Below are 24,657 nucleotides of genomic sequence, written 5' to 3' on the forward strand. Positions count from 1 at the left end.
ATAAACACACAGTTTTAAAAAAGACAAACCCAAAACATTCCCAGCTGACACATTATGATTTACCTGATTAAAAATCTATTGAATGTAGCTCAGGATGCCTGTGTTTTCATGGATTTTATTCAGCTTTGTTTGGAAAGGATTATGGTAGAGAAATCAAAAAATCATACAATGGTTTGTTTGGGTTGGAAGGAACTTTAAAAGATTATCTCATTCCAACCCTCAAATCAAAGTAGACCCATAGCAGCTTCACTATTTCATATTCTTTTGAATGAAGAGGTAGATGGAAATAAAAAGCCACTCTCATGCAACATCTTAAATGAGATGTTGTCAAACTTCTCTTAAACAGCTCTTAAATGAGTTGGAGTGTCCACTTTTGTTCAGCTTAAAATTCCACTGTTAACGAGTGGTATCAAAATTATCCCTCAGAATCCCTGTAGAAGTTAAATTGTAGCACAGGGATATTGGGGGTTTTTTTTTCCACTTGTCCTCACCTACATTAGAGAAATCCTTACTATAACTTTTCCTAGAAGAAATTTTGAAAACTGCCTGTTTCCATAAGAGGAGCTGGCATCTTCTGGCAGCTGTGTTTTAAGAACACAGGAATAATTTTTCTTCTGTAAGGGTATTTCTGCACATAAGTGCTGGGAGAAGCTTTTAGCCCTGCAGAGTGCAGCCCCAGAGTGTGAGCTGAGGAGGACACGAACAGTAAATTAATGTGCTGCACTTAGACTTGACAACACTGCCAGTACAGAGAGAGGAAAAAAAAAAAATCTTATTAATTCTGATATCTGTCTCTGTAGGAAATACAGGCCTACAGGGAGGAAAGCTGATGATTGTTCTATACAGTGAATTTCTGCAAGATTTGTGTTGACCAGCTGTTTATGCTTCAACCAAAAGTCCTGTTCTCTTGCCGCCACCATCCCCTTTTTTTTTTGTTTTTTTCTTAGGGAATATACTATTTCCACGGGACTGAAGCAGTGCAGCAGTCGTTTCACTACAAGGTCTGTTGAGCTGATCAGCCACGAGACCTGGCTGGAATGCATAAATCCCAAACAGTGACTAGTTTAACTTGTATACAGTTTGTGTCTTGTTGGAATTGAAGAGCAAACCAGTGAGATACCACGTGTCATTTTTTTTTTCTGCCGAGTTCTCTGGAAGTCTGCAGCCTTTCGGGGAGTGTTGCATAGTAAATATGAGTTGCTGTTAGCCACAATTACTTATTCTTAATCATCTCAGATGTCTTTAAACTGATGTGTGTAAAAAAAATAAAAGACATTATCAAATTTCCATAACTATTCACTGTTAAGTGTGATGGAAATCTGGTATTCAGAACTCTTCTTGGGTATGTCTCCATTAGTGAGAAAATTAAAACACAGTGTTGAGTAATGCTTGTTTCTGCCTAAAAGCTTTGCTGCCCTTGACAGGTGGAAATTGCTTTAGATCAGAAAGCTTGAACAGCAAAACAAATGGGCTGATATTTTGCACATAAATGCTTTCAAGTTCCTAAAAGCCTCAAAAATGCCACCCTTGCTCCCAAGTCCTACACCAGCTATGTAGCAGCCTCCCAACTTGTAGTGACTTCAGCTTCAGACTAATTTCCTTATCCCTGTTATCAGAGTGAATGTTTTCACAGTTGAGGGCAACAGAATTGCAGTTTGTGAAATGGAAAATCTATTTCTTCAAATAAATCTATTTCTTCAAATAGATCTTCAAACGTGAACTTAAGGAAACAAGATCAGGTTGAACTCAAGATGCCAAAGTATGTTGGAGAGTTGTTTGTGCCTTTGTTAGATCAAGTTAGATCAGTAATTGCACATGATCTCCTAAAGCAGTGCTGAAAAGGGAGAGGATCTCTAGCAGTAACCACAGTCTCTGTGTGGGTTCCACAGGTAAATTATGCCTCTCCCAGCCACTGCTTTTGAGAAAGCAGAAGTGCAGGTGGGTGAAAAAAGAGTCACAGGTCACCTCACTGTGCATTCAGGGAATTTGGGCTCTCAGAGATGGAAGTTCTTGCATTTTGTAGTCCTTGGTGTGTGTCCATCCTTCTCTTAATGACAAATGCAACAGTTTCCAGCTAAAAAAAAAGAAAGATATGTGTGGTAAGACAGTGCTTGATACTTCATATGTGCATTTTTATATGGAAGAATATGTATTTCAATGTATTTTCCATAGACATAAATATTTTCAGTTCAATAAGGAATTCACATAGAAGGAATTTTTGGCTTTGAACTGCTTGTGCAGATTAATGCAGTCAAAAACTCAAAGGAGATAAGAGTTCTGAGTACAACAATAAACTTAATATTTTTTAAAGTATGTTTAAGGTTTCTTGGGATCTTTCTACCTTTTTTTCATCTTCAAAGACAAGAAGTATTGGAACACAGGTTCTGAAGATTATTGTTTGTAGATGGATTGGATTTTTCTTTCAATAAGATTTGAGTTTATTTAGGTTGCAAGTTTGGATCCTTAATATGAAAAACTGAAGTGGGGTGCTGAACATGTTTTAGGCTTTGAATAGGAGGGAGAAACCAGAATTCTTTAGGTTTGGTTCTGGCTGCCAAGAAGCAGAGGTGGAACTAAAGCAGCTGTGGGACTGTCCATAACCTGGGCAGGGTGTTGTAGGAATTTCAGCCTGGTTAGGTGGCTGTGATGGGTGGAGCCTTTGCAGGCTTTAGGCAGAAGCTGCTTTAATTTGAAGGTGGTTTTCAGATGTGTGCTGAGAGGAAATGCACTGAGACAAGTGATTGTAGGCTGGGCAGCTCCCAGTTTGGTGGCTGAGGGAACTCTTGTTGATGTTAATTATAAGGAATTAAGTCAATGTTAATTATAAGGAATTAAATCAATTCCAGTGAATGCTCCTAAAAAATCCCCCAAGAACTCCTGCTTCAGCTAAAAACACTCAATTTAAGTCCAGAATCTGATTTGTTAGGTCCCTCATTTAAAGAGCTTATTAGGCATTATTGGCCAGTATCTGTCAAGGTGACACTTGAGTTCAACCATTCAGATATTTGAATATCAGTGGTTGATAATCTGTCCTGGCTGCTGGAGGCTGTCCAGGGGTGCTGCCTCACCTGTGTGACACCCCTCACCTGTGTCACCCCTGCCTGCACAGGGGTGGCCTCAGATCTCTGGCAGCACCTCTGCAAAGGGCCACAGAAAAGAACAAACCCATGATAAATGAAAAATCCTTACCAGAGCGACAGATACAAACATAGGAAAAGAATGGAGTTAGAGTTGTGGATCCAAGTCTAAATTAATTCCTCTCAGTCTTAAGCTTCTCCCTGTTGATGCTTTTCTATAAAGCTAATCCTTTTCCTTCATAAAAAAAACCCCAAGTGGCAGCAGTGTTTCAGCTCCAAATGGAATTGTTCTCTCTCATTTCTGTGATCTCAGAAAGTGTCCAGTACCAAAATATAAAGCAACACATTTTTATTGCAAACTAGGGTGTTGAAGTGGGAAATGGTCCAAAGAACATGAGACTGTGTCTGTATTGCTTTCAGAAAAACTGTCAATTCGTGGGATTGGTACCATTTTTAGTACGGGCAGTGTGCTGTAGAAGAGCCCAGTTTTAATACCTTGACTGGGAGCATAATTCACATGGAAGTTGATCAGCACCCTTATAAGTAGTAAAAAAAGAGTGAAGACATGTCCTGGAAGATAAAATTAGTAATGCTGTCTTCCATCAGGATGGATTCCTCGATTTCAGCATTTTTCATGGCAAACAGAAATAATGATTTGTGTAAATGTCCATCAGGCTGATACGGCTGCAAATGGCATTGACTGGAAATAGGTTAACCACAGCAACCAAAACCAGGCATTGGGAAAAGAGCCACTGGAAAAAAATCTATCAAATATCCTGGTTTTATGATTTTTTTTTTATAGTGCTGGTGTTTTACCATTTTAATTTGCAGTGCTTTGGAGGTCATTCTAAACAAGTCTCTAATTCAAAAAAGAAAAGTCTGTATGGGTATTGCAATTGCATGAGCCAATAATATCCATACATGAACTTGGGATGAGCCCAAAAAAGCACTTGATTTCAATTCATGTATTCTAGCTCCCAGTAATTACTAGAACAGCAATGTTGACAGAAGGGTGCCCCTTCCATAGAGGTTTTACTTTTTTTTGTTGTCTTCCTCTTTTCTTTTTATTTATAGCCACCAGCTAAATACCTCCTGCCAGAACTGACAGCATCAGACTATGGGAAGAAGTGTGTGGTCATTGATTTAGATGAAACTTTAGTGCACAGTTCATTTAAGGTAAGTAAATTCAAAAGGGTTCTCTTGCAGCTTGAATCTGTCAGTGAATGCTGCAGGAACTGTTAAGCCTCTTAACACTTGAACTCTCCTCTTACATCCTCTACCTGGGAGTCCTCATTGCCTCTCCTGTGATCATTCATCCTAATTTAGCTCTCAGGGGAGTAACAACAGAGATTGCTTTTTTCAATTTTTTTTTTTTTTTTTTTTTTTTTTTTTTTTTTTTTTTTTTTTTTTTTTTTTTTTTTTTTTGAGAAAATCACACTGACTGCAACAAGGCCTGGAATAGGTATTGACTTTATGGCTTTTAAGTATTCCACCAAAGACCTGTGTTTTGGACAGGTCCAAAATTTGTTGCTTTGAAGATAGGGTTTTGTTTTTGCAGTTCAAATGATGCCATGGTTAGTGTAGGAGAATGGAGGATCAGCACAGCTTTATGGTGGCTTAGATGTTCCTTAAACCAGGAGATTTTGGGCACCAGTGGTGGCTTTTCTCTCTTGCTGGAGGATGTTGTTTTCCAGGTGAGGCTTCTGTCCTGATCACAGTAATTGTTTCTAGGTATTTAGTTTTCAGAGCAGGAAGGCAAATATCATTTATGTGTTGCTGGTGAGTCAGTCATCTTCAAGAAGCAACTTCTGTAACCCTTCAGAGTTCAGCATGTGGTGAAGGTACTGCTGGTTTTTCTGTCGAGTACAGCTGAAATTAGGAGACTTCAGAAATACTAAGAGTCTAAATTGGCTTAGAGTACTGATAGCATTTCTGATTAGTTCATCTAATTCTGATAAAGCATCTGCTGGTTTTATACATTGATTGGAGAATTTGTAAGAATTAATAATGTTACCTGACTACTACCAAACCAGATTAACCACTCTTACAGTCTTCCAGGTGCTTGCACTCCATTTTTCACTGCAAGCATCAACTCCACTTTTTAATCCTTCACTTGTTAGTTGCCACTGTTCAAAATGCAAACTTGTAATTCATGTTGTGGTTAGAATTTGGCAGCAGCCTCCCTTTGTTGACTTAAAAAGACCCTTATATGGAAATACTAGAACAAATATTCTTGTGCCTCAAACTGAAATAAAGAATTTTTTTCTCTGTCTTTATTGTGCCTGATGGTATAGAACAATTTATGGTGATGTGCAGGAACCTCGCAGCCTCAGTGCCAGATTTCTGTACCCAGACTGAGCTTGCTCTAGAAAACTTTTCAGAGAGATAAAAACCACAGCTGGATTGGGAAGGGATGAGCCATGCTTTCCTATTTAAACAAGAGTCAAAAACAAGAAGGGAAAGGTGAATTTAAAAGTCTAATTGTGTATAATAAAAATGAAGCATTCGGCTTTTTGTTACCTGAGAGGTAAAAATACAGGTTTGCTTTTGGAGTGCTGTGGGTAATTTTACACTGATTTTTTTTTCTGTTTTTGAAACAAAATGAGATTTTGTTTAGGTGGTTATTAATTATTTTTTAACCATTTTAAAGAAATGCATGTTTAATGGTTGACACAGTTGCAAACCTCTGTTGTAGGACTGAGGTTTACAGAGTGTTTCTTAACAGGCTCCTTTTAATCCTCCCATTCATTCAAATAATATTTAATGGGTATTTAAATGATGTTGAGTAGATATTTAAGAAAAACCAAAAGATTTTTCTTCTTGATGATAAACACTGAATAATGGTTTTGTGAGGGAAAGAAAACTGGTCCTTTTTTGTGTGAAGTCAGTAGAGTTGGGCAGATTTTGGAGTTTCTGGTGAATTTGAGTCTTAGGGCTACAATGGTGTTATTTCAATATGAAGCACTGTGACTGGGGGTGTGTAAGAGAAAACCAAGTGCTGGAGGAAATGAATTTATTTGTTTAGTGGCTGACACTGTCCAGCAGTGCTGTTTGGGTTTTGTTTCGTGAAGGGAAATTCTTCATCTGAATTAAGACCATTAATTGTCCTCAGAAATAATGATAACATTCCAGCAGAGCAGGGGTTTGAACACCTGTGTGCACCCTGCTCTGCCTGGATAGTCAAGTTAGTTTTGTAGTTTGTAGGGGTTAGGGGATATTTTGTGGCTTTTTCTTCCATTAAAACATGTCTGCTCTAACCAGGTTGGTCCCCACTTAAAAGCTGCAAAAGCATACATAAATTTGAGAGTTTTAGTAGAAAAGGCTTTATTTAAAACACCTGATACTTCAGAATTCGTAATTCTGTTATGAAATAGGCTTCATATTTCAAATGCAGATTACATGTTTTTTTGACACAACCAGAGAGGCAGAATATTTAAAGTGCTCTTTATGAAAGCAGCAACATCTGAGGGAGGGTAATTCTCATCTTTTTATGCCCCTGCATATTTGTGAAGCTTTAAGGAGGTACTAGTCTTTCATGTTAGGTGCATATTAAAGGAATAAAGTTTGGGGTTCTTTGGCAAGAGTAAAAAAGGGATAGGCAGGATAGTTATCATTCCCATCATAAAACAATAATAGAAGCAAATAATAATAAAATATTAAATCAAGGAGATGTAAACATGGTTTTGTATAAAATTTATTAAACCACATGCAAGCCTGGAATGTAATCCTATTCAAAACTGGTAGTGAAACACCTTTAGAGCATTTAAAATGCTGAAAGGTTTTGGGTATGTTTTTTTTTTTAAAAAAGAAACAGTTCTAACTGGGCTGGAGATTTTCAGTGGAAATGCATTGCCTTTTTCCAGGCTCTGTCTCTGTGGTTCCCACTGGAGGCATGGAGGTGCTTCATGTGCACAGTGCCACAAACCTTTACCCAAAAATTGCTGCAGACTTTTCTCCTCTTTTCCCTCCCCGAGGAGCACAGAACTCCAGTCCATGCTCCTTTCCTTATCACCAGTGCCAACAAGAAAGCAACATAATACCTGAAGTATAAATGGGGGAAGCAAATGTGTGTTTGGAAGTAGTTTGGTTACAAAGTCTGAAGGTGAGTTTTATTTGTTAGAAAAAGCCAAAGTTGCTCACAGCAAATGTGGATTTCTCTGGCATCTGGTTGATGTTATTCCTGTTAGGATTAAATTCTGTAAAAGCTGTAGTTTTATCAGTGGGTTTCAAAACCTCAGCAGCTTGCAGTGACCTATTCCTTTGCTGTTGCTGCTGCAGAGTATTTCTCTTGCTGAAGGGAGTCATGCATATAAAAATCCTTCAAGTGTGTGCAAGCCTCTTCAAAGTCTGCAGGGAGCTGGCACCCACTGGAAAACTGGTGGCTGAGGCTTCCTGACAATTCATTTGGGTTTCTTTTTAAGGTGAAGCATCAGAACTTTTGTGTAGCTGTTCTGTGGCTCTTAGAGCTGCAGAATATCTTCTCTATCTGAGGGGCTTCATGCAGGGAACAGATGGGGAAAGATTTCCCCTCTTTTTCAGAGCAGAAAGGAGAAATTGTTCAGTGTCAGATAAGAAAAATGTACATTGATCTGTGTGGATTTGAGGAATTCTTCAGATCACACCAGCACGGGGGTCAGCAAGAGGATGGAGTTCTCCATCAGCAGCTGCTCTGGAGGTCTGGTTGCCAATTCTGGCTGGTCTGGATGAGAGGATTCCATGTAGCCTCTCCTGTGGCCTCAGACCCAGCCCTTGCAGGTGTCAGATCAAACCCTCTTCTTTAATTCTTTGCTCCTGAGAAAGGGAGTTTCCCTCCACGTAAATTCTTGTGGTCGTTTTCCTCTCCCAGCAGGAAGGTTGTTTGACAGTGGAATTAGCATCTGGTTTATCCAGGGAGTGGGATCAAAGTGCTGCTGGCAGGTTAATACTGCAGGATCCTCTTTTCCCACCAGTTTTTTTACAGAGCACCTGTTTAGACTCCCCAGTTTGTGATCTGCTTCTCAAGTCACTTTACCTCGGCTGCTTCTCTGCTTTCTTGGCACACCTTTGCCCCCCTGAATGAGTTTAAAGTGTGTTTCCAGTCCCACAGATACTTCAGGGGCATCTCCTTGGTGGTTCCTGAGATCAGCCTGTTGACTAATCCAAAAACCAGATGGGAACATCTGTACAAATCTCACAGAGCTGAGTAAAGATGTTTTCCAGATGTTTTCTTGGTAATACCAGTTACAGACTGGGCAGTATCCATGAAAGATACTGGCTGTTAATCTGTCACGTTAAAGCTGTATTTGGCAGTTCTGTCTCAGCCATTTCCAGGCTGCAGGTGATGGAATGAGCTCCAGGTTTCAGCCAGGCATGTTTACATGACTGTTTTTATGGAATGGACATAGTGCATGTGCTGTACCTGAGTGTGGTGTCCCCTTGAACCAGTAAACATTGGCAGCAGCCTGTTCCCAACTACCCCTGCTGTCTAGCCAAGATTAGATTATGTACTCCTGAACTGTCTGCAAGGCCACTCTCCTGCTTTCCAAGGCAATTTTACTTCCCCAGCAGTTTTTCACAGTAAGTCTTGAGAATTGAGTTGTGTTCGACAGGCTGGAAAAACAGATTCAAGGACTTGGGCAGAGTGTGCCTGCTCTTCCCTTTGGAATTAAAGCACAATTTTACATGATTAGGTTGATTGGTATTGGCATATTTAACATCCTTTAGCTATCTAACTTAAGTCTTGTTGCAGCTGCTAATTCAAATATGACCACTGGGTATTACTTTTACCACTGTCTTTAATTTAATCACCAGTTGATGACCTCGAGTAGAATGTGTGCAGTACACAGTTGATTTTCTTGATGGTCATTTATCCACCAAGACTGGATGGAGGAATTTATCCAAGGAGATGTTTTCCTGGTGGATACACTCAGTGGTAGTGGGGGTTATTCAAGCAGTGTAGCATGCTAGATTTTATGAAGCTTAAAAACAGGAGAGAAGAGGGAAGTGCAGCATCTGGAATTAAAACTGTGAGTTTCTGCCTTGTGTAAGAGCAGACTGGATATGTGTAGTCAGTATTGATTATGAAAGTGTTCCTCAGAAATTGGTATTCTTCCATTTTATGATCCTGAAAATTTCCCTCTAATTATATTACTTTTAATGCTGATTATTTCCTTGTCATTCCTTCTAGCCAATTAGCAATGCTGATTTCATTGTTCCTGTTGAAATTGATGGAACCATACATCAGGTAAGTGCTGTTTTTTCCTTCAGCATTGTGTCCTGAGTCCCAGAACGTTCTCTTCCTGCATTTGCTGCTTTTTATCTGATAACTTCTCCTTTTGCAAAGCCTGCAAGCTGTGTATTCTGGAATGCAGACAGGTCAGGTGGAGGCTCTCTCTCAGGACTTCAATACTCGACTCTGTCAATTTTAAAACATTTTTAAACAGGAAATGATATAAGGATGGAGTTTCAAACATTGCTGGGCCCAGAAAAAGCTGCTTGAACACTGCATTTTTCATTCCCTCCAACACAAGTAGGACATAGGTTGGCCTTAATATATGTTGGTAGGTCATGTGCTAAAGGCCATTTATATTTTATAAAAGTATAAAGAAGAATAGACATTTATTCAGTTTTTGTGGCACTCCGTGTTCAATTTCTGTCCTGTTTTATTCCTGTAAGTAATTCAAGTTCCTCTGATAGGAGTTATTAAATACTTCAGCATATTTGAAAGGCCTGGACAAAATCATGAGGAGACTGATTTCTGTGTCTTATTCTTTAAGAACTTCACTTAAGGCTCTAAGAAATGGTTTTGCAGAACGCCCATAATTTGAAAATTAGTCCCCTCCGTGTATCTTGGATTGGTGTCTTTAATCAGTAATCATTTCTGAAGGGTTGAATAAAATAAATTACAGTGCTGTTACTTTCCCTCTTCAGGCAGACATTAAAGTTCTTGCTGGAGATGAATTAAGCAGGTTAATGTGAAGTTGAGCCTTTCTGATACAGGAACTCTGTAAATTGTTTGAAACATCTTCTGTTGGGTGGTGGATGTTACAGTTACTGAGGAGCAAAGCTTCCCTAGATCTGATTTAACAGAAATTTTAAGTACTTTAAATTCTGAAATGTTGTTTATATATTATCTTGATGGTTTTTTTTCTGTTTGGACAAAGAGGTTTGTATATTTTAACCTTGTGCTAATTGGTGGATCATAAAGTTAGTTCATCATTTCATCTGATTTCCTGTGATGGAAAATCTCCATGTTTTTGTCACTCTTAAAATGGTTACTGAATATCAGTCAGTGGACTGAAACATGCTTTAATAGTTGTTTTGACAGTTTTTACATTGTACCTGTTTTAGGTAGGAAAAAGCAATATCTAGGGTACTTCCACCTGTGATGTTCACCAGAGCTGATGCTTACAACATTTAAGTGATGTTTTGGGAGATCTGTGATTTTCAGTTCTGGTTTGATGTGGGCTTTAGCTGTGTTTGTGTGCTGTGGAACAGACAAATTCTCACTCCTAAAACTTTACAGAATGCTTTTAAAAGTGAATTTTTGAATAGCTTAGAGTTGTGATCACTTAGCTTGTCAGGATGACATATTTGCATTTGGAAACAAATCCCAATAAAAGGCTTGGGCTTTATAGTCAAACATTTCAAAGGTCTTTGTTGCTTTTCCATTCCCTGCTGCAAACTCTTAGATTCTTCACCAAAAATTCTGCAGTTTGGCACGTGAGATGACTCCATGTGGGGGAAAACAGCAACCAAAAAAAAACCCCTACAAACAAAAAAAACCCACAACTGGATGCAAAGGGAGGGGGTTTGTGCATCTCCTTTGGCAGAGGTGGTTAAGTGAAATTGGTCTCTGTGCTTTGCTGGAAACTCCCTGCATGATTTTCAAGGAAATTGCTTCACTCTTTGCATTTCAAGTTCTTAACCTGTAAAATAGGTAAATACCTCAGGCCCATTTGTGTGGTAAAAATGAAGGTGATTGTAAGGAATTTGTGATTCTTGAAATAAAGGTAATTTATGTGGCACACAGCATAGGCAAAGCCTGTGTGTGTGTGATACCTCTTGTAATACTGCTGACATTCAGGGATCTTTTCTTTTTTGTTTTACACTGTGATAAAGGGCAAAAATGGATATTCTGGCTCAGTCTGCTGTGCAGGCTGTAGAGCTCTGACAACCTGTTCCCACTTCAAAGCTGTAATTCTGTAGTCACTTAGAGCATAAGTGAACTGATCTGAGCAATTCCTGTCATTTATCAGGATTTGTCATCTCTGCAATGCATGTCCATTTTCTTAAGCAGTTTACAAACTCCCAAGATTAATCACTGACATTGAGAAATATTTCCACCTGTGCAAAATATCCCAGGATATGGGAAATGTTGTGGAACCACACTGTCCATAGTGTAGCAGAACCCCAGTGGAAGCAAACTGAGAAAAAACTTTTTAGAGGTGCCCATTCATAGGGAAACTTGAAATTATATGAGATTGTTCATAATCTCATATACCAAAAAGTACAAGTTGTGGCAAATTGAATTGCTGTACTCCTGAAAACTTTGGAGATTGACTTATCTAACAAGTTTTTTCATGGTAAATGCTGGTGGTTTTTGTTTTGGGGGTTTTTTTTTGCAGTTCAACAGAGGTCTTAAAAAAATAATGTCTTCAGTTTGGGGAATTTGTTTTCCCTTATATAATTTATAATCCAAAGGTTAGAAAGACTCTTGGGTTTTTTTATAGGGAGGACAATTCATCATCTTAAAGGGTGCTTGGGTAAACGAGCTTCCCTAGATTAAAAAACAGCTTTTCTTAACATCCCTTCTCCCTTTCCCATCCTTCTTTCTCCAGCCTAAATTACCTTATCTTTCAAAAGGATTTGTCATTTTATTTCAAGAAGGAAATAAATCAAGTGTGACAGAACCTCCCTTTCTTTCTGCTGTGGATAGCTCAAGTTTTTTTAAGTGTTTTTGGGGGTGAGGGCAGAGTTAATTCAATTAATTGCTTATTTTTAATTGTTGAAGGCTGAAGGAACTTTTGGCATGTATACTTTGAACATAATATGCAAAATTTTTTTTTCTATATCTGATATATATATCTATGATATATCTACATATAATAAATATATGATAAATGATAAATTTCCTTCCTGTAAAGCACGGAATTAATGGATTTTCTTGCAGAAGGCTGTGGCCTGGTTCAAGTAATCCAGGATAGGCTGTATCCATTCTAACTGGCCTATTCTTGGTTACTTGCACTGGGACAGAGCCACAGCTGTGTGACCCAGGACCACGAGGGACAAATGGAATTTTCTGCTCTCTGCTCAGAAGAGACACGAAACAGGAGATTACAGGAGTTGGAGTTGTCCTGGGCAGATTTTTTGGTCATTACTTGCAGATTTCCTCATTGTAAAGCTGGTTTTGAAAGGCAGTTCTTTGTGTCCTGTTAAATTGATTGAAAATGAGCTGGGTTTGTCTTTGGGTTTCACAAATACTGAGTCTCTGTAGGCTGAGGGTGCTTTGAGGTACAGAAAATTCATGTGGAAGTATGAAATGCTTGAAAACAATTAAAGATAATTGCTTGTGTTCTGCCATTAGCAGCTGTAAGAATCCTGTGGAAACATGCCTAGTGCCTGATTTGTGCTTAAAATGTTGAGTAGAGTTCATTCTAAATAATAAAATAAAAAAGACTATTACTGTAAATTCTTGCTGTGATAAGGAAAAAATTGGTGAGAATACAACAACAACAAAAAAAAGGATGGATTTTTTTTTTTTTAATGCCCTGAAGACAGTATATAAATCTCAGAAAAATGCCAGGAGCCAGTTAGTCTAGAGATTTCAACTGAAGCCATCAGGCAATGGAGGAAAAAGCCAAGCCACAAATAACCATGCAGCATTGAGATTCAAGTCCAGCCACTAACAAAGTAAAGGGGAAAAAATTCCAAATGAGAAGGAAGAAGGGAAAAGAGCTGCACTGTCAGCTAGCTGAAGAAAGCTTTTTATGTGAAGTAAACCAAAGAGATTTTGTAGCCCAGGATACCAAAACATTTTGGAGTTGCTTCCAGGGTCTAAGTAGGACTTCTCAAAGAAAACTTCAAGGAGAATAACTACCCAGAGTATTAAGATATGTTGTTCTGCCAAAAAAAAAAAAAAATTGTTAAAAGGCAGAAGAATTGGGGCTTTTTACAGAAAGAAAAATTTGGTGAGACTTCATCTTAAGAAATGACATTTATTATTAATTAGGTATTTAACATGAAAAGCAAATCTGTTGGCCAGATCCCAGTAGGGAAAGATTTAAGGCTAAGCAGCAGGAGAAACTCCAGTAGAGCAGACTGTGAGTACTTTGTGGTAAATCAGGAGCCCTAAACTGCAGAAGGGAGACCAACTAAAAATGCTGAATCCTGAATTAGGTGCAGAATTAGGAGCCCTGAAAACAGCCAAGAGTGTTTATTGCAAAGATTGGCAAATGCAGGCCGGGCTGTGGCTCAGAGCTCTGGGGTTGATTTACTGAGTGCTCCTGATGGAGGAGCTGGGTTGTGTTGCAAGCAGCAAAGTTCAGATCCTTGGCAGGGAGTTTGTAATTACATTCCAAGTGGAAATACTTCACTGACAGGGGCAGAGATAGGGATGGACAGCAAAGAGGAGACTTCTGCTGAGGCTGGAAGCACTGGGCTTTAAAAGGGAAATTCATATTCAATTCCAGCACTTACTCTCCATGATGTTAAGTTGATGTTAAGACTCTGGGGTGCCCTTTTGTGCCCTTAAAAATAAGTGTAGGATTAAAACTTAAGGCTAAAGAATCGAGAACTTAAAATTAACTTGGAACCTGCTGTCTTTCCTCTCACATCTGGGAAGTTGGATGCTCTCTGGATACCCAAATGCAGAGGGACTGCAGCTGTCTTTCTGTCTTTAAAAAAAATTCAGAGGTAGAATTTGGAGAGGAAATACTACAGCCCAACTTTGTGTAGAAAAAATTAAGTGAAAAATTAATTGCGTTGTTATGGGAGAGGAAATTACTTATTTTATGCCTGGTGAAATACAGGAAACATTGCTGTAATTAGCTGGAAAGAGAGTGGTGTTGAAGTACATCTGTTAACTGTCTTTAATCCATAAAATGTCACAATTATTTGATGGGTTAGGTGCTGTTGTGGTTGTTAAAAATCTGGGTTATAAATTGTTATCTCTATCAAAGTTTGAATGTAATGCTTATTGGGCCAGAAATAGTTCAGATAAATTTAATAGAAATAACTTAAAAGAGATAAAGACTTCATGGTATGATCTGTATGCTGCATAAAGGGAAAAATTAACATTTCTGCTTTTAGTCATTAAGGTGCAGCTCCATCGTATATGTTTTAAAAAATACTTTGCTTTCAAATGTAGGTTTTCAATTTCAATTACACAATTTCATTTCTTTCTTCTTTTGCTGAAGGCTTTAATTGTTATACTCGAGTTCAAGCTGCTGTTTCCATATTTTTCTCCTTCAGGCTTTTTCTCTGGGTACCTTGTTTTTTGGGGTTTTTTTTTACCTCTTATTAATAGGAATCTAGTAAAATACATACAATTAATCTAGTTTTACATATCAAAGAATGAAATTCCTGAAATAGCATCAGTCTTGTAATTCCTCCTGAGTTCAGCTCTATGCCAAACTTCTCCACTTGAAATTTCCAGCATTAGCGATTATTTGCCAAACAAAAGAAGATAAAATGCTGCCAATGTTTTCTCTCAAACTTTTAATCTAACTGCAAACAAGACAGATAAATATTTTTCAAGCTGACTCCCCTCTTCAGCTTCCCAGTGTATTGTGAGCTGTTTCCAAGCTTTCTGAGCATTAGATTCCTTGTTTTGGTATCTCCTGTGAGCACAGAATCATCCTGTGTGCTCTGACAGGAGAGGCAGGGAGGTTTTAATATCTGCTAATCAGCTTGGTGACAGCAGGCAGCCAAGGCAGTGCTAAAAGGCAGCAGAGCACTGCTGAAGGCAGGATGCTGAAGAGGAGAGAAATCCTGGGAATTTGCCATCTTTTGGCAAAGTCCTCTTTAGAAGATGCTGTAGACTTTGTCAGATTTCAAACCCAGCATTTTTAGACGTTCTGCATGGTGCTGTGAAGATTTTTTGGTGAAAAATATTCTCTGTAGAGCTGGAGGGCTTGATCACTCTCCATGGTGAGTTATGGTACTTAGCACCTGGAATTTCAGAAATGAAGGAATCAGCCACAGAATGAAAACAGGTCCCTGTTGTGCAATTCCTGCTGTTACAGAGGCTTCATCAGATTTATTCCTTCTGTGGAGCTCTTCAGCTTTCCAGCACCAGAATGGCTTTGGTGGAGAGGTCCAAATCCTCACTTCATGAGAAGCCCTCCTGTTTCCCTTGGCCTTTAATGAGATTTTTCGAGGAGCTCCACTGCTGCTGATGCTCAGTGTTTGCAGTTGCATAATCAGCAGGGGCTTGGCAGCCTGTGTGTGCCAGTCTCTCATTATTGAATCTCTACTTCTATCTTGCATGCTTTCCTTTTTCCCCAGCATTTCATTTGAACTGCTTCCCTGTTAACTTTTGTTTCAAGTGCTGGGATTGCAGAAGTGATTTTGTTTGGTTTTTTTGTTGTTGTTGTTGTTGTTTCCTTGAGCACCATCTGACCTAAATGCCATTACCATTCCAGGTTTATGTATTGAAACGACCACACGTAGACGAGTTTCTTCAGAGGATGGGAGAGCTCTTTGAATGTGTACTCTTCACAGCCAGTCTAGCCAAGGTTTGTTCCTCTCTTCATCTCTTTAACCCTCACAGTGCTGGTCAGTGGACTTTTGGTTGGGTTTTTCTATGGATAATTATTTCCACAGTTGGTACTATCTTAATTTTTCCCCTTCTTTTCTGCTTCTTTGTCTGACAGTGTGTACTTTGTCTGCTAGTGTGTGGGTAAGTGTTTCCATGGTAACACCATCACATATGGGCTTGTCTCATAATGTAGCCTCCATGCATTGCTCATGATGCCAATATGAAAGGCTCACAAGTTACCATGGTTATAGTGAGAAATTAGAACAAATAGCGTGCGAGTGAAGCAGCATTAAAGCTGGGCATGAAATAAAACACCGAATTAAACCCTGTCTGCACCATCAACCAGTGACTCAGAAACTCACTGGAAATTGGGAACCACAATTCTTGCTCTGGTGAGGTGCAATTGCAACCTGGAGTTAGAAAATGAGGCCTCTTTGCAAAGCTTGAAACGTCCCCAGGAATATTTTGTGCCCTCTGGTTCTGCAGTAGCAGTAGTGGCTCATAGGTAGTTTTTGTGGTAGATGTTACAGTAGTAGACTGATCTGGAATTCTTCACTTCCTCCAGTGTATTGTATTTGTGGTGTCTTGTTTGTAAAGTTATGCTGGTTATTTCTAAATAGTGTTCTAGCATGGCAAGCTTTTGCTCCAGCCTAGTGTAGAGGTGGTGGAAGGGGACAGGACCTTGATCTTCTGTAAAGCTTTTTCCCCCTGCATTCTCTTTACCACATACTGTTCAGTCATGTTGAAAAAATCCTTAATGCTTCCCCAATTTCATACTGAAATTATGTGCCTTATTTCATGATCAAAAGATGATTGATTTCAGCATCAGTTTTTTTTTTCTTGGTTTAAAATATAGGAAAATGGTAACTCCTGTTGTGCAGTAATAAGACACAACTACCATTTTCAAGTGTGTAGTTATTCATGTTTGAGTTTATTTGGATATTTCTTCTTGGTCAGTTTATATACACTGTTGAATTCTAAGCTGTGCCTCACTTTAAGTATCATCTTACGTATAAAATGAGAATTTCCCTGGTATTGTACATGAATATTTTTATTAATAACATCTTTGGCTGATCTCTTTTGGCCTTATTATGCAATTTGGTAATCTTAAGAGTCTTGCTGACCCAGTTGCTCCAAGGGTATCATTTGGCAGAGCCACATCAAGGCTCAGATTTGTTCACTGCAGTTTCTCTTCAGAGGCACATGGAAATAAATCAGCTGGGGAAAAGCTTCATATTGATTTTCTATTAGCATTGGCTGGTTTTATAGTAATGGTAGGTGAGATCTCTGGATCCATCTGCCTCTAGAAAACTCTCAGGGTAACTCTAAGTTGGCCCTGAGAATAAAACCTAATCAATAAATCACAGAAAACATTTAGAGTGCAAGTTAGCCTTCTCTAGAAAGATAATTGTCCTACTTCTGCTTTATCTCTTTATTAATCACTTCAGGTTTGCAGGCGAGTGAGTTAATTACAAGAAGCAGGGAAGAAAATGGAGAAAAAGGGGATTTTATCTGAAATTATTTTGTGTCCTTTCTTTGTCTGGCTCTGTGAATAAGCTTTATCTGCACATTGATGCAGACTTGATGTTTCTAACTTGATGTTTCTGACTTCTATTTTTAAGTATGCAGACCCAGTAGCCGACTTACTGGATCGCTGGGGTGTGTTCAGGGCAAGGCTCTTTAGAGAATCCTGTGTTTTCCACCGAGGGAATTATGTGAAGGATCTGAGTCGACTGGGCCGTGAGCTGAGTAAAGTTATTATAGTAGATAATTCTCCTGCATCTTACATCTTCCATCCTGAAAATGCAGTAAGTATTCAGAGTACTGGAGCGTAACTTCATCTCTCTGGCCCTTGCCCAGATTTTGTGATTCAGAAAATAGACTTTTCAGAGCACTGGCTGGTGTCAGGTTCTCTTGTTTTCTTAGGCTGCAGGTGGGTTCTGGGGTTCACTGCCAAATGGTGAAGGACATGGGCAAACTGATCTTGACAGATGTCACAGCCATGACTGCTCCTGTGCTCTGAGCTTTGGCTGTTGGTTTGAGGTCCAGCAGTTTTGAGAAATACCAAGTGGTGTGGAACCTGAAAAACCAACCTAGCTCTAAGAAGCAAAGCTCCCCTGCAGCACAGATTTTGTTCTTTGGAGTAGTGATTACAGAAAGAATGGTTTGCTTGAATTTCTTTAGGTACTCCCATCTTTTTCATTGTGTGAATAATGTTTTATTAGGCAAGGTAATTTATGCTTAGCTGGTTACTGCTGCTGAGATCTGCATTTGTGGGTAAGGGAAAGGAAAAAGTCAAGATCCTGTTTTGTAGTTGCATTCCTCTGTCAATTATTTTTGTCGTAACTCCATAATTAGAACTGTTAGTCAACAAGTTCATCAAGGTTTGGGAATCAGGATAAAGGGCAGGCAGCAGTTCTGTAGGGGAGAACAATGAGGAGCAATGTGCATTTTCACTGTGTGTTTGTATCAGCCCCAGGAGCTCTGATGGAGAGGTCTGGGGTGCTCCATCCAGGGCTGCAGCCAGTGCAGCTGCTCACATCTGCTTTACTGCCAGGGGACAAGCTGGAGCTCTTAGATCTGCTGACTTTTACACAACCAGGCTGTGCACTGTTTGCTTTGATGTTTTTAGGCTGCCTTCTTTGTGAACTGTTAAAAATCAGTGTAGGAAATCTTTTATGAAGAACACTGCTTTGTACAGTCCTGCCTTTCCAGAATAGCTTTTTTTTTTCTTTTTTTTTTGTAACATGAGCTATTTATCTTTCAGCAGTCAGCTTTCAAGTTCAGATCCTAATATTGTGATGCCCTAAGTGATGTGGTGAAAACATTTTTCTGGTTGATGCCACACGTGGTTTAACGCTGCCATTTGTAATAACCAGGACCTGTAGCTCTAATTTATGTTCTTGGTTAAAATTAAAAACCTGATCCAAGATCATCATTTGGTATTTCGGAAATCAGTGCCAAGAAAATAATGAGCTGTAGAAATTTGGGAGATGAAATTAAGGGCCTTGTCAGAGTGGTTTAATCATGTATAGAAAAGTGCTGCTGGCTGACTGATACTTGAGTCTGCAGAAACCAGAGCTTGTAACAAGATCCAAGATAGTCTTGCAAAGACCTCAGTGTGCTCCCATAGTGAAGATGCACAGAACACCTTCCCCAAGTCCAGCCTGCATATTTAAGAGGGGTTATTATATGTGTTCTTTTCTGAACCCACCCACAAGATCTAACATTTTAACCTTAGCAGTGTTCTGCCCTTGCAGTTAAACATTTCCTCCAAACCTCATGCCAGAAGGGGTTGTTGCTGCCTGCCTGTGCCTGGTGACTCACTCTGATAATTCTTAGAGGGAGAAAAAAAAAAAAGAAGATTTGCCTGTAAATGAAGTCAGTGCAGCTTCATAACCTGTGTCTGCCTTCCAGTCTGTTCTGGATACCAATGAGGCACAGCAAGCAGAGCTGCCCAGTGTGGGGTCATGTGGGTCACCTGGGCATGCAGGGGAAGCTCAGCTGTCCTGGTTGGGCTTGGGTTTGAACCTGCTGCTCCACCTGAATGGCAATGAGCAGCTAATTGCCATGATTATTACAGCGTGATGATGGTGGTTACAGAACACCTACACAGACAAAACTCACGTGGCTTTTACATCATGAAACCCTCTCAGTGCTTGTTGGTTGCTTTGTTTCAGGTGCCTGTGCAGTCCTGGTTTGATGACATGACAGACACAGAGCTGCTAGATCTTATTCCTTTCTTTGAAGGACTAAGCAAAGAGGAAGAAGTTTACAGTATGCTTCATAAACTCTGCAACAGGTAGCCCTTAACTCTGACTGACTCCTGCTCCTAGATTGCAGTTGCTAGAGGCTGTCTCCATCTCTTTCAGCTCTTTCAAATGTAAGCTTTGGGGAGGTCACCCCTGTCAGAAGTGCTACTCTTGATCTTCCTGTTACATTGGACACGAAGGACAATCATGAGTGATGCTATTAAGCCTTCAGAAGCCTGACTCCTAAGGTCATGTGTTCAGACTACTTTTTTAAAGGAAAAAAAAAAAAGAAGCTATTTTAAATGGGACTCTTTTAATTAATTTCATAAATGGACATCTTTTACTGGATCAGCTTTTCTTAAAACATGCCAAAAAAAGAAGCTTGTATTTCAGCAGTTGAATTTCTCTCCCTTTCTTCCCCTCCCACTATGCAGACAATTTTACCCCCCTGCTTAGAGCAGTTGACCTGACTCTGAATTTTTTCTTACAGAATGAAGTGCCTTTTTGAATGTTATTTTAAGATAAAAATTCATTTTTGTATAAGACGTATTTCCAGACATCTTTTAGTCTTGTATTGTCTAAATGCTTTAAAAGGAAAAAGGAAAAAAAAATTTATAGAGCACTGTAATATATAACAAAGGAAGAAATTGAAACCAAGATGCTGGGTTCCTGTCTCCACGATGACATTAAGTTGTGTTACACTTTGTCATGCTCAGAAGGTTCAGGCGTTCGTGGGAGGGGTGAATTGGGGTCATTGACATGGTTGTTTCACCGATGAGGATTTTGGGCACAGTTTTAAAACATATCTGCAGTTGTTGGAGTATTTAGGGAGTGATGGAGTTGAGGAAACGAGGTTGCTGATAGACCTAAAGCACCTTTAATTCCAGACAGATGAAGTTCTGCTGGCTCTGCTTACGCACAACTGCCATGCCTCCTCTTTTTTGGAAAACCATTATCTCGGGAGAACGGCGAGCAGATCTATTTATTAGTTTAAGATTCTTTTCTCAAAACAACCCATCTGGGTAAGCTGGATCTACATTGAGCTGTTTGGAGTACTTTTTTCTTTTCATTGCTGCTACTGTATACTCACCAAATGGAGTTGACCATCGGCTGTTATACTGTTTTTGCCACTGTGCCTGTGCTATGAGACATTTTCTGTAAGCTGCAAACTTGGGCAATAAACAAAATGCAGGCTTCATAACCCACCCCCACGGATTAATCCATTGGTATCTGATATACCAGAGAACCCAGTTAAAGGTGACCTGTAAAGGATTTTTTTTTTAATTTTTTTTTCAATTAAGATGAAGCCCTCTCCTTTCTTTGATACGTGAAAATGCAGGAAGTATTTTACCCACACCTTTGATTTGTATTTCTTCTTCCCCAAGGTGTAAGGTACAGATTAGGAGCTGTATCAAGTCTTGCTGGAAGGGCAGAAGTTACTAGCCTAGACTAAAATTGGTCCTCTGGCTTTGGAGTTGAGTTAGACTCATCTCTGAATCTGAAAGCCTGCTTAACATCTTCTGCAGTGCCATAGGTACCTTTTCAGATGAATGAGTTTTAAATATTTTACGCCTTTGAAGAACAAGGCACACCTTTAATTTCCCCCCCTCCCTTTCCAGTGTCACCTTTCAGTTATTGTCCACAGCAGAAATCTGCAAACATAAAAACTGCAGCTGCATTTGGCTGTCACCAGAGAAGACTAAATGGATTATTTGGTGCTTCTAATTAGCCTCGTGCTAAATTCTGAATTGTAGACCCCCTTTGCCTTTTCTCTTTTCCTTGAAAAGTCCCGGTGGCTTGGAAAAAAAAAAAAAAAAAACCAACAAAAAAAAACAAAACCAAATTTCTTTGCAATGGACTTTGGGGCTTGTGATCCTTGTCTCAAAAAAATTGGTGAAGCAGCTTAACAAATCCATCTGAGAGGGACAGGCCAGTCTACACAGGCAGCGAGTGGGTTGTGGTGGGTGCAGTATCAAACTGAGCCCCCCTTGCAGTGCAGCTGTGCTCCAGCTGTGGCTGGGCCCAGGGGTGCTGGAGGCAGTCCTGTCACACCCCTGAGTCTGTAGGGCATCACCCTTTTGTTTCTTAACCAGCTGGCATCACCTTAGTACTGTATGAATCTGTGCCACAACAAAAAGACAAACTGTCGAGTTTAAAAATTAAAAAAAAAAAGAAAAGCCTACTTTGTTTAAAAATATAACAAAAAAAAAAATATAAAGGACATGTGGATTCTGGTTAGTCCATTAACGTTTACTTTGAGTTTAAGATGGTTTAATTTTGTATTTGACTCCAGAGTAATGAAACTGTAAGCTGCCAAAAAAAAAAAATTAAAAGTTGTTCTCTGAGCAGTATTTTTAACTGTGCCTGTGGCTCCTGGGCCCCAGTGCAATTTGCAGGGAAGCATTCAGGTTGTAGTTAGTCGTGCAGGTATGAGAGGAATGGCTGAAGAAACTCAAAGACTTGTTCTTGTTAGCATCAGACCAAACAATCAGACAATGAGTAAATCACCCACGAGCCAGGGCCGTGTGACAGTTGTGACCTGAGGGACGTGAGACAAACCATGTCACCCGTTTGCATCTCTGGAAGCAGCGATTTCATGAACCAGTTGCCTTAAGTCTGTGAATGAATGTCGATTATATTATTAAAGTGTCTTGTATTGTTTTCAAATCCACATAGAATGGGCAACTGAACTTCTGCACCAGCCTCTGGAGGGATGGTTCTGATGATGTTCTGTACAACCATACTTGTACCTGTATTATTTTGGCTCTTTAAGCCCCCAAATTTTAAAAAACTCAACTTACTGTAACTTAGTACAGCATTACAATGACACTTGGTGACAATACAAAGACAAGAAACTTAGCACAGCTTTGATTTCTGCTAGTATTAAAGAGTATTTTCTGTAAGTTCTGATCAGTTCTATTTTTTTTTAACTCACTCAACTCATATGGAAATAAAACTCAGAGTGCTCTGCAATCAGGTTTGGACTCCCCTGGGTATTGAGATTTGGCCAAAGGGATCAAACTGTCGCAGTTGTTTATTTTGACACTATCATCATACTTGAAATTTCAAGTGTTGAGTTTGTGTGGATATACATACGCTATATATTTAGAGTTTCTAGATTCTAAAAAAAGCAATAGAGTTCTGTCCATAAAGTCAGACAACGAGTGGAATGTTTGTAAAATTTGCAATACGGGTATTTGATTGTATTTTAAATACAAGATTTTAAGAAAAAATCAAATAGGAAAAAGAAAACAACAACTTGTTTCCTAAATCTCTTGCATATTTTGAAGTGCAGTTACTGCATGCAGGTCACCAGGGCTGTTATAAACCCTGGGTTTCAATTCTATTTCTGGATATTATAGAAATATTAAAAAGTCTTTTCCCAGTTGGTCATTCTAAAGAAATGCTGCCTGGCCTGAAGTTCTGTTGTCCTTTTTATGTTGGGTTAAAAAACGGTTTTTTGCCTGTATGGGTATTTTTAAATTAAGCTGTAAGGCAGAATGCCTTAGACCCTTGAAATCCAACGGGAGTGTTAACAATGAAATTGCCATTTGTAACCTTAGGGCTGTGCACAGAATCCTTGCTCACACCAGGAAGGGTGGCAGGCTGGGGATGGGGAGATGGTGGCAAATGTACAATATTGCTGTGTTCATTTAGGTAGCTTTGGAAGAATGATTTGTCTCTTTGTTTCGCCCTTTTGATCTTTATTAAAACAGCAAAAGTTATACGTGGAAGAAACTCAACACCTGGAGACGTTTTGGTTGTCAGTGTACACAATCACTTTTCTTACAGCATGATTTTGATTAGACTGGTTGGGGACAATAAAGTATCTAAATGGACACTGGTGTGTGCTGATGTTGCAGCTTTTGAAATTTCAGTGTATTAAAAAAAAAACAAACAAACAAGAAAAAGAATCTGTAGCTGTGTGACTTCCGAAGGCGTAACCCTCTGTTGGACAGATTGTTTTTAACCTAATAAACCACAGTTCTGCACAGCCCTATTTGTAAAACAAAAACAAGTTTGTGCCTCTGATTCCAAGGTGCTGTGATGTTTTTTTGCCTTTGTGGGGCGAGGAGGGGCAGGTGAGACTGGTGTGGGGCAATTGCTTCAAAATCTCTGGGCTAACTATGCAAAACCAGCTGTCAGTTTTCTGTTTCACATGATGTAAAGTCCCAGCTGACTCGCTCTTATTTCTTGTTAAAGATCTATTGGGAGCTCCTCAACAGAGGAGTAAACAATGGAAATGTTTCTTTCTTTCTTTTTTTCCTTTTTTTTTCCTTATGATGGAGCTGTTTACACTTTGATGCAATGAACAATCCAGCAATACTTGAGAAACACTACAGATAACCATATGAGTGTTTGCAGGAGAGAGGAGTGTTGTCAATCAGGTATTGAATGGTTTCTTTACTGTCACAAATAAAAAATTTTAACAATATAGTTACTTGTGCATGTAATACTTCTCTGGGAAAAAGCATTTCTGCACTTCTTCAGTAACAGGCACTGCCCTGCTGATGCCCATCCGTGTTAGAGGGTAAAATCAGCCATCTCTGTCCCACCCTCCTCCCCCTCTCCTCTTTCTCAGTCATGTGCAGGACTCCTCAGTGGCTGCCCTGGCACCTGCTTGTGCAAACAGAGCTGATGAACTACTGATGAACTCTGCTAAATAAATTGGTGGCGACTCTTGCAGATGTTCCAGCTATTTAGATCTCTTGGATGAGATCATACAATAATTTGTTCAAGTCTCAAAGCTGTGTGACTTCTTTTGAAGGGCTTACTTCAGCTACTTGAATAGCTGTTCTTAACATCACTGCCATATCCACATGAATATCTGAATAAAACACTATTTGGTTGGAAAAATCTATTTTGGGACTTTTTATCTGACACAGTAAGACTTAGGCAGAGCCTTCCTTTCTAGGAAAAGGCACATATTATTGATGCTTTATGAGCAGAAAACCTCAGGCCTGTTGAATTAGCAGCTGGCTCAAGATAGCACATTAGTTGCAATTAAAAATGTTTTTTAGTTAGTCCTGTGATAGGTTGGAATGACCTGGCCTGCCTTTACTTTGTACTGATTGGTCAGGTTTTTTAT

General features: G+C 39.3%; 1 protein-coding gene across 3 annotated transcripts in view; it reads left to right on the plus strand.

Moving 5' to 3' along the window:
- CTDSPL (CTD small phosphatase like) overlaps window positions 1–21,406 on the plus strand; it is a 76,036-nt gene extending 54,630 nt beyond the window's left edge. For 2 of the 3 annotated variants that reach the window (XM_014873667.2, XM_014873668.2), the window contains 5 exons: window positions 4,152–4,253; window positions 9,244–9,300; window positions 15,701–15,793; window positions 17,439–17,624; window positions 19,497–21,406. In XM_014873667.2, the coding sequence (XP_014729153.1) occupies window positions 4,152–4,253; window positions 9,244–9,300; window positions 15,701–15,793; window positions 17,439–17,624; window positions 19,497–19,622 (564 nt within the window). In that variant the 3' untranslated portion in view covers window positions 19,623–21,406. Of the gene's footprint in view, window positions 1–947; window positions 1,002–4,151; window positions 4,254–9,243; window positions 9,301–15,700; window positions 15,794–17,438; window positions 17,625–19,496 lie in introns of all 3 variants that reach the window. The other variant, XM_014873666.2, reaches the window with a different exon arrangement.
- The last annotated feature ends 3,251 nt before the right edge of the window (window positions 21,407–24,657 follow it).

Source organism: Sturnus vulgaris, chromosome 1 (assembly GCF_052056855.1).
Source record: "Sturnus vulgaris isolate bStuVul1 chromosome 1, bStuVul1.hap1, whole genome shotgun sequence".
Taxonomy (NCBI): Eukaryota; Metazoa; Chordata; class Aves; order Passeriformes; family Sturnidae; genus Sturnus; species Sturnus vulgaris.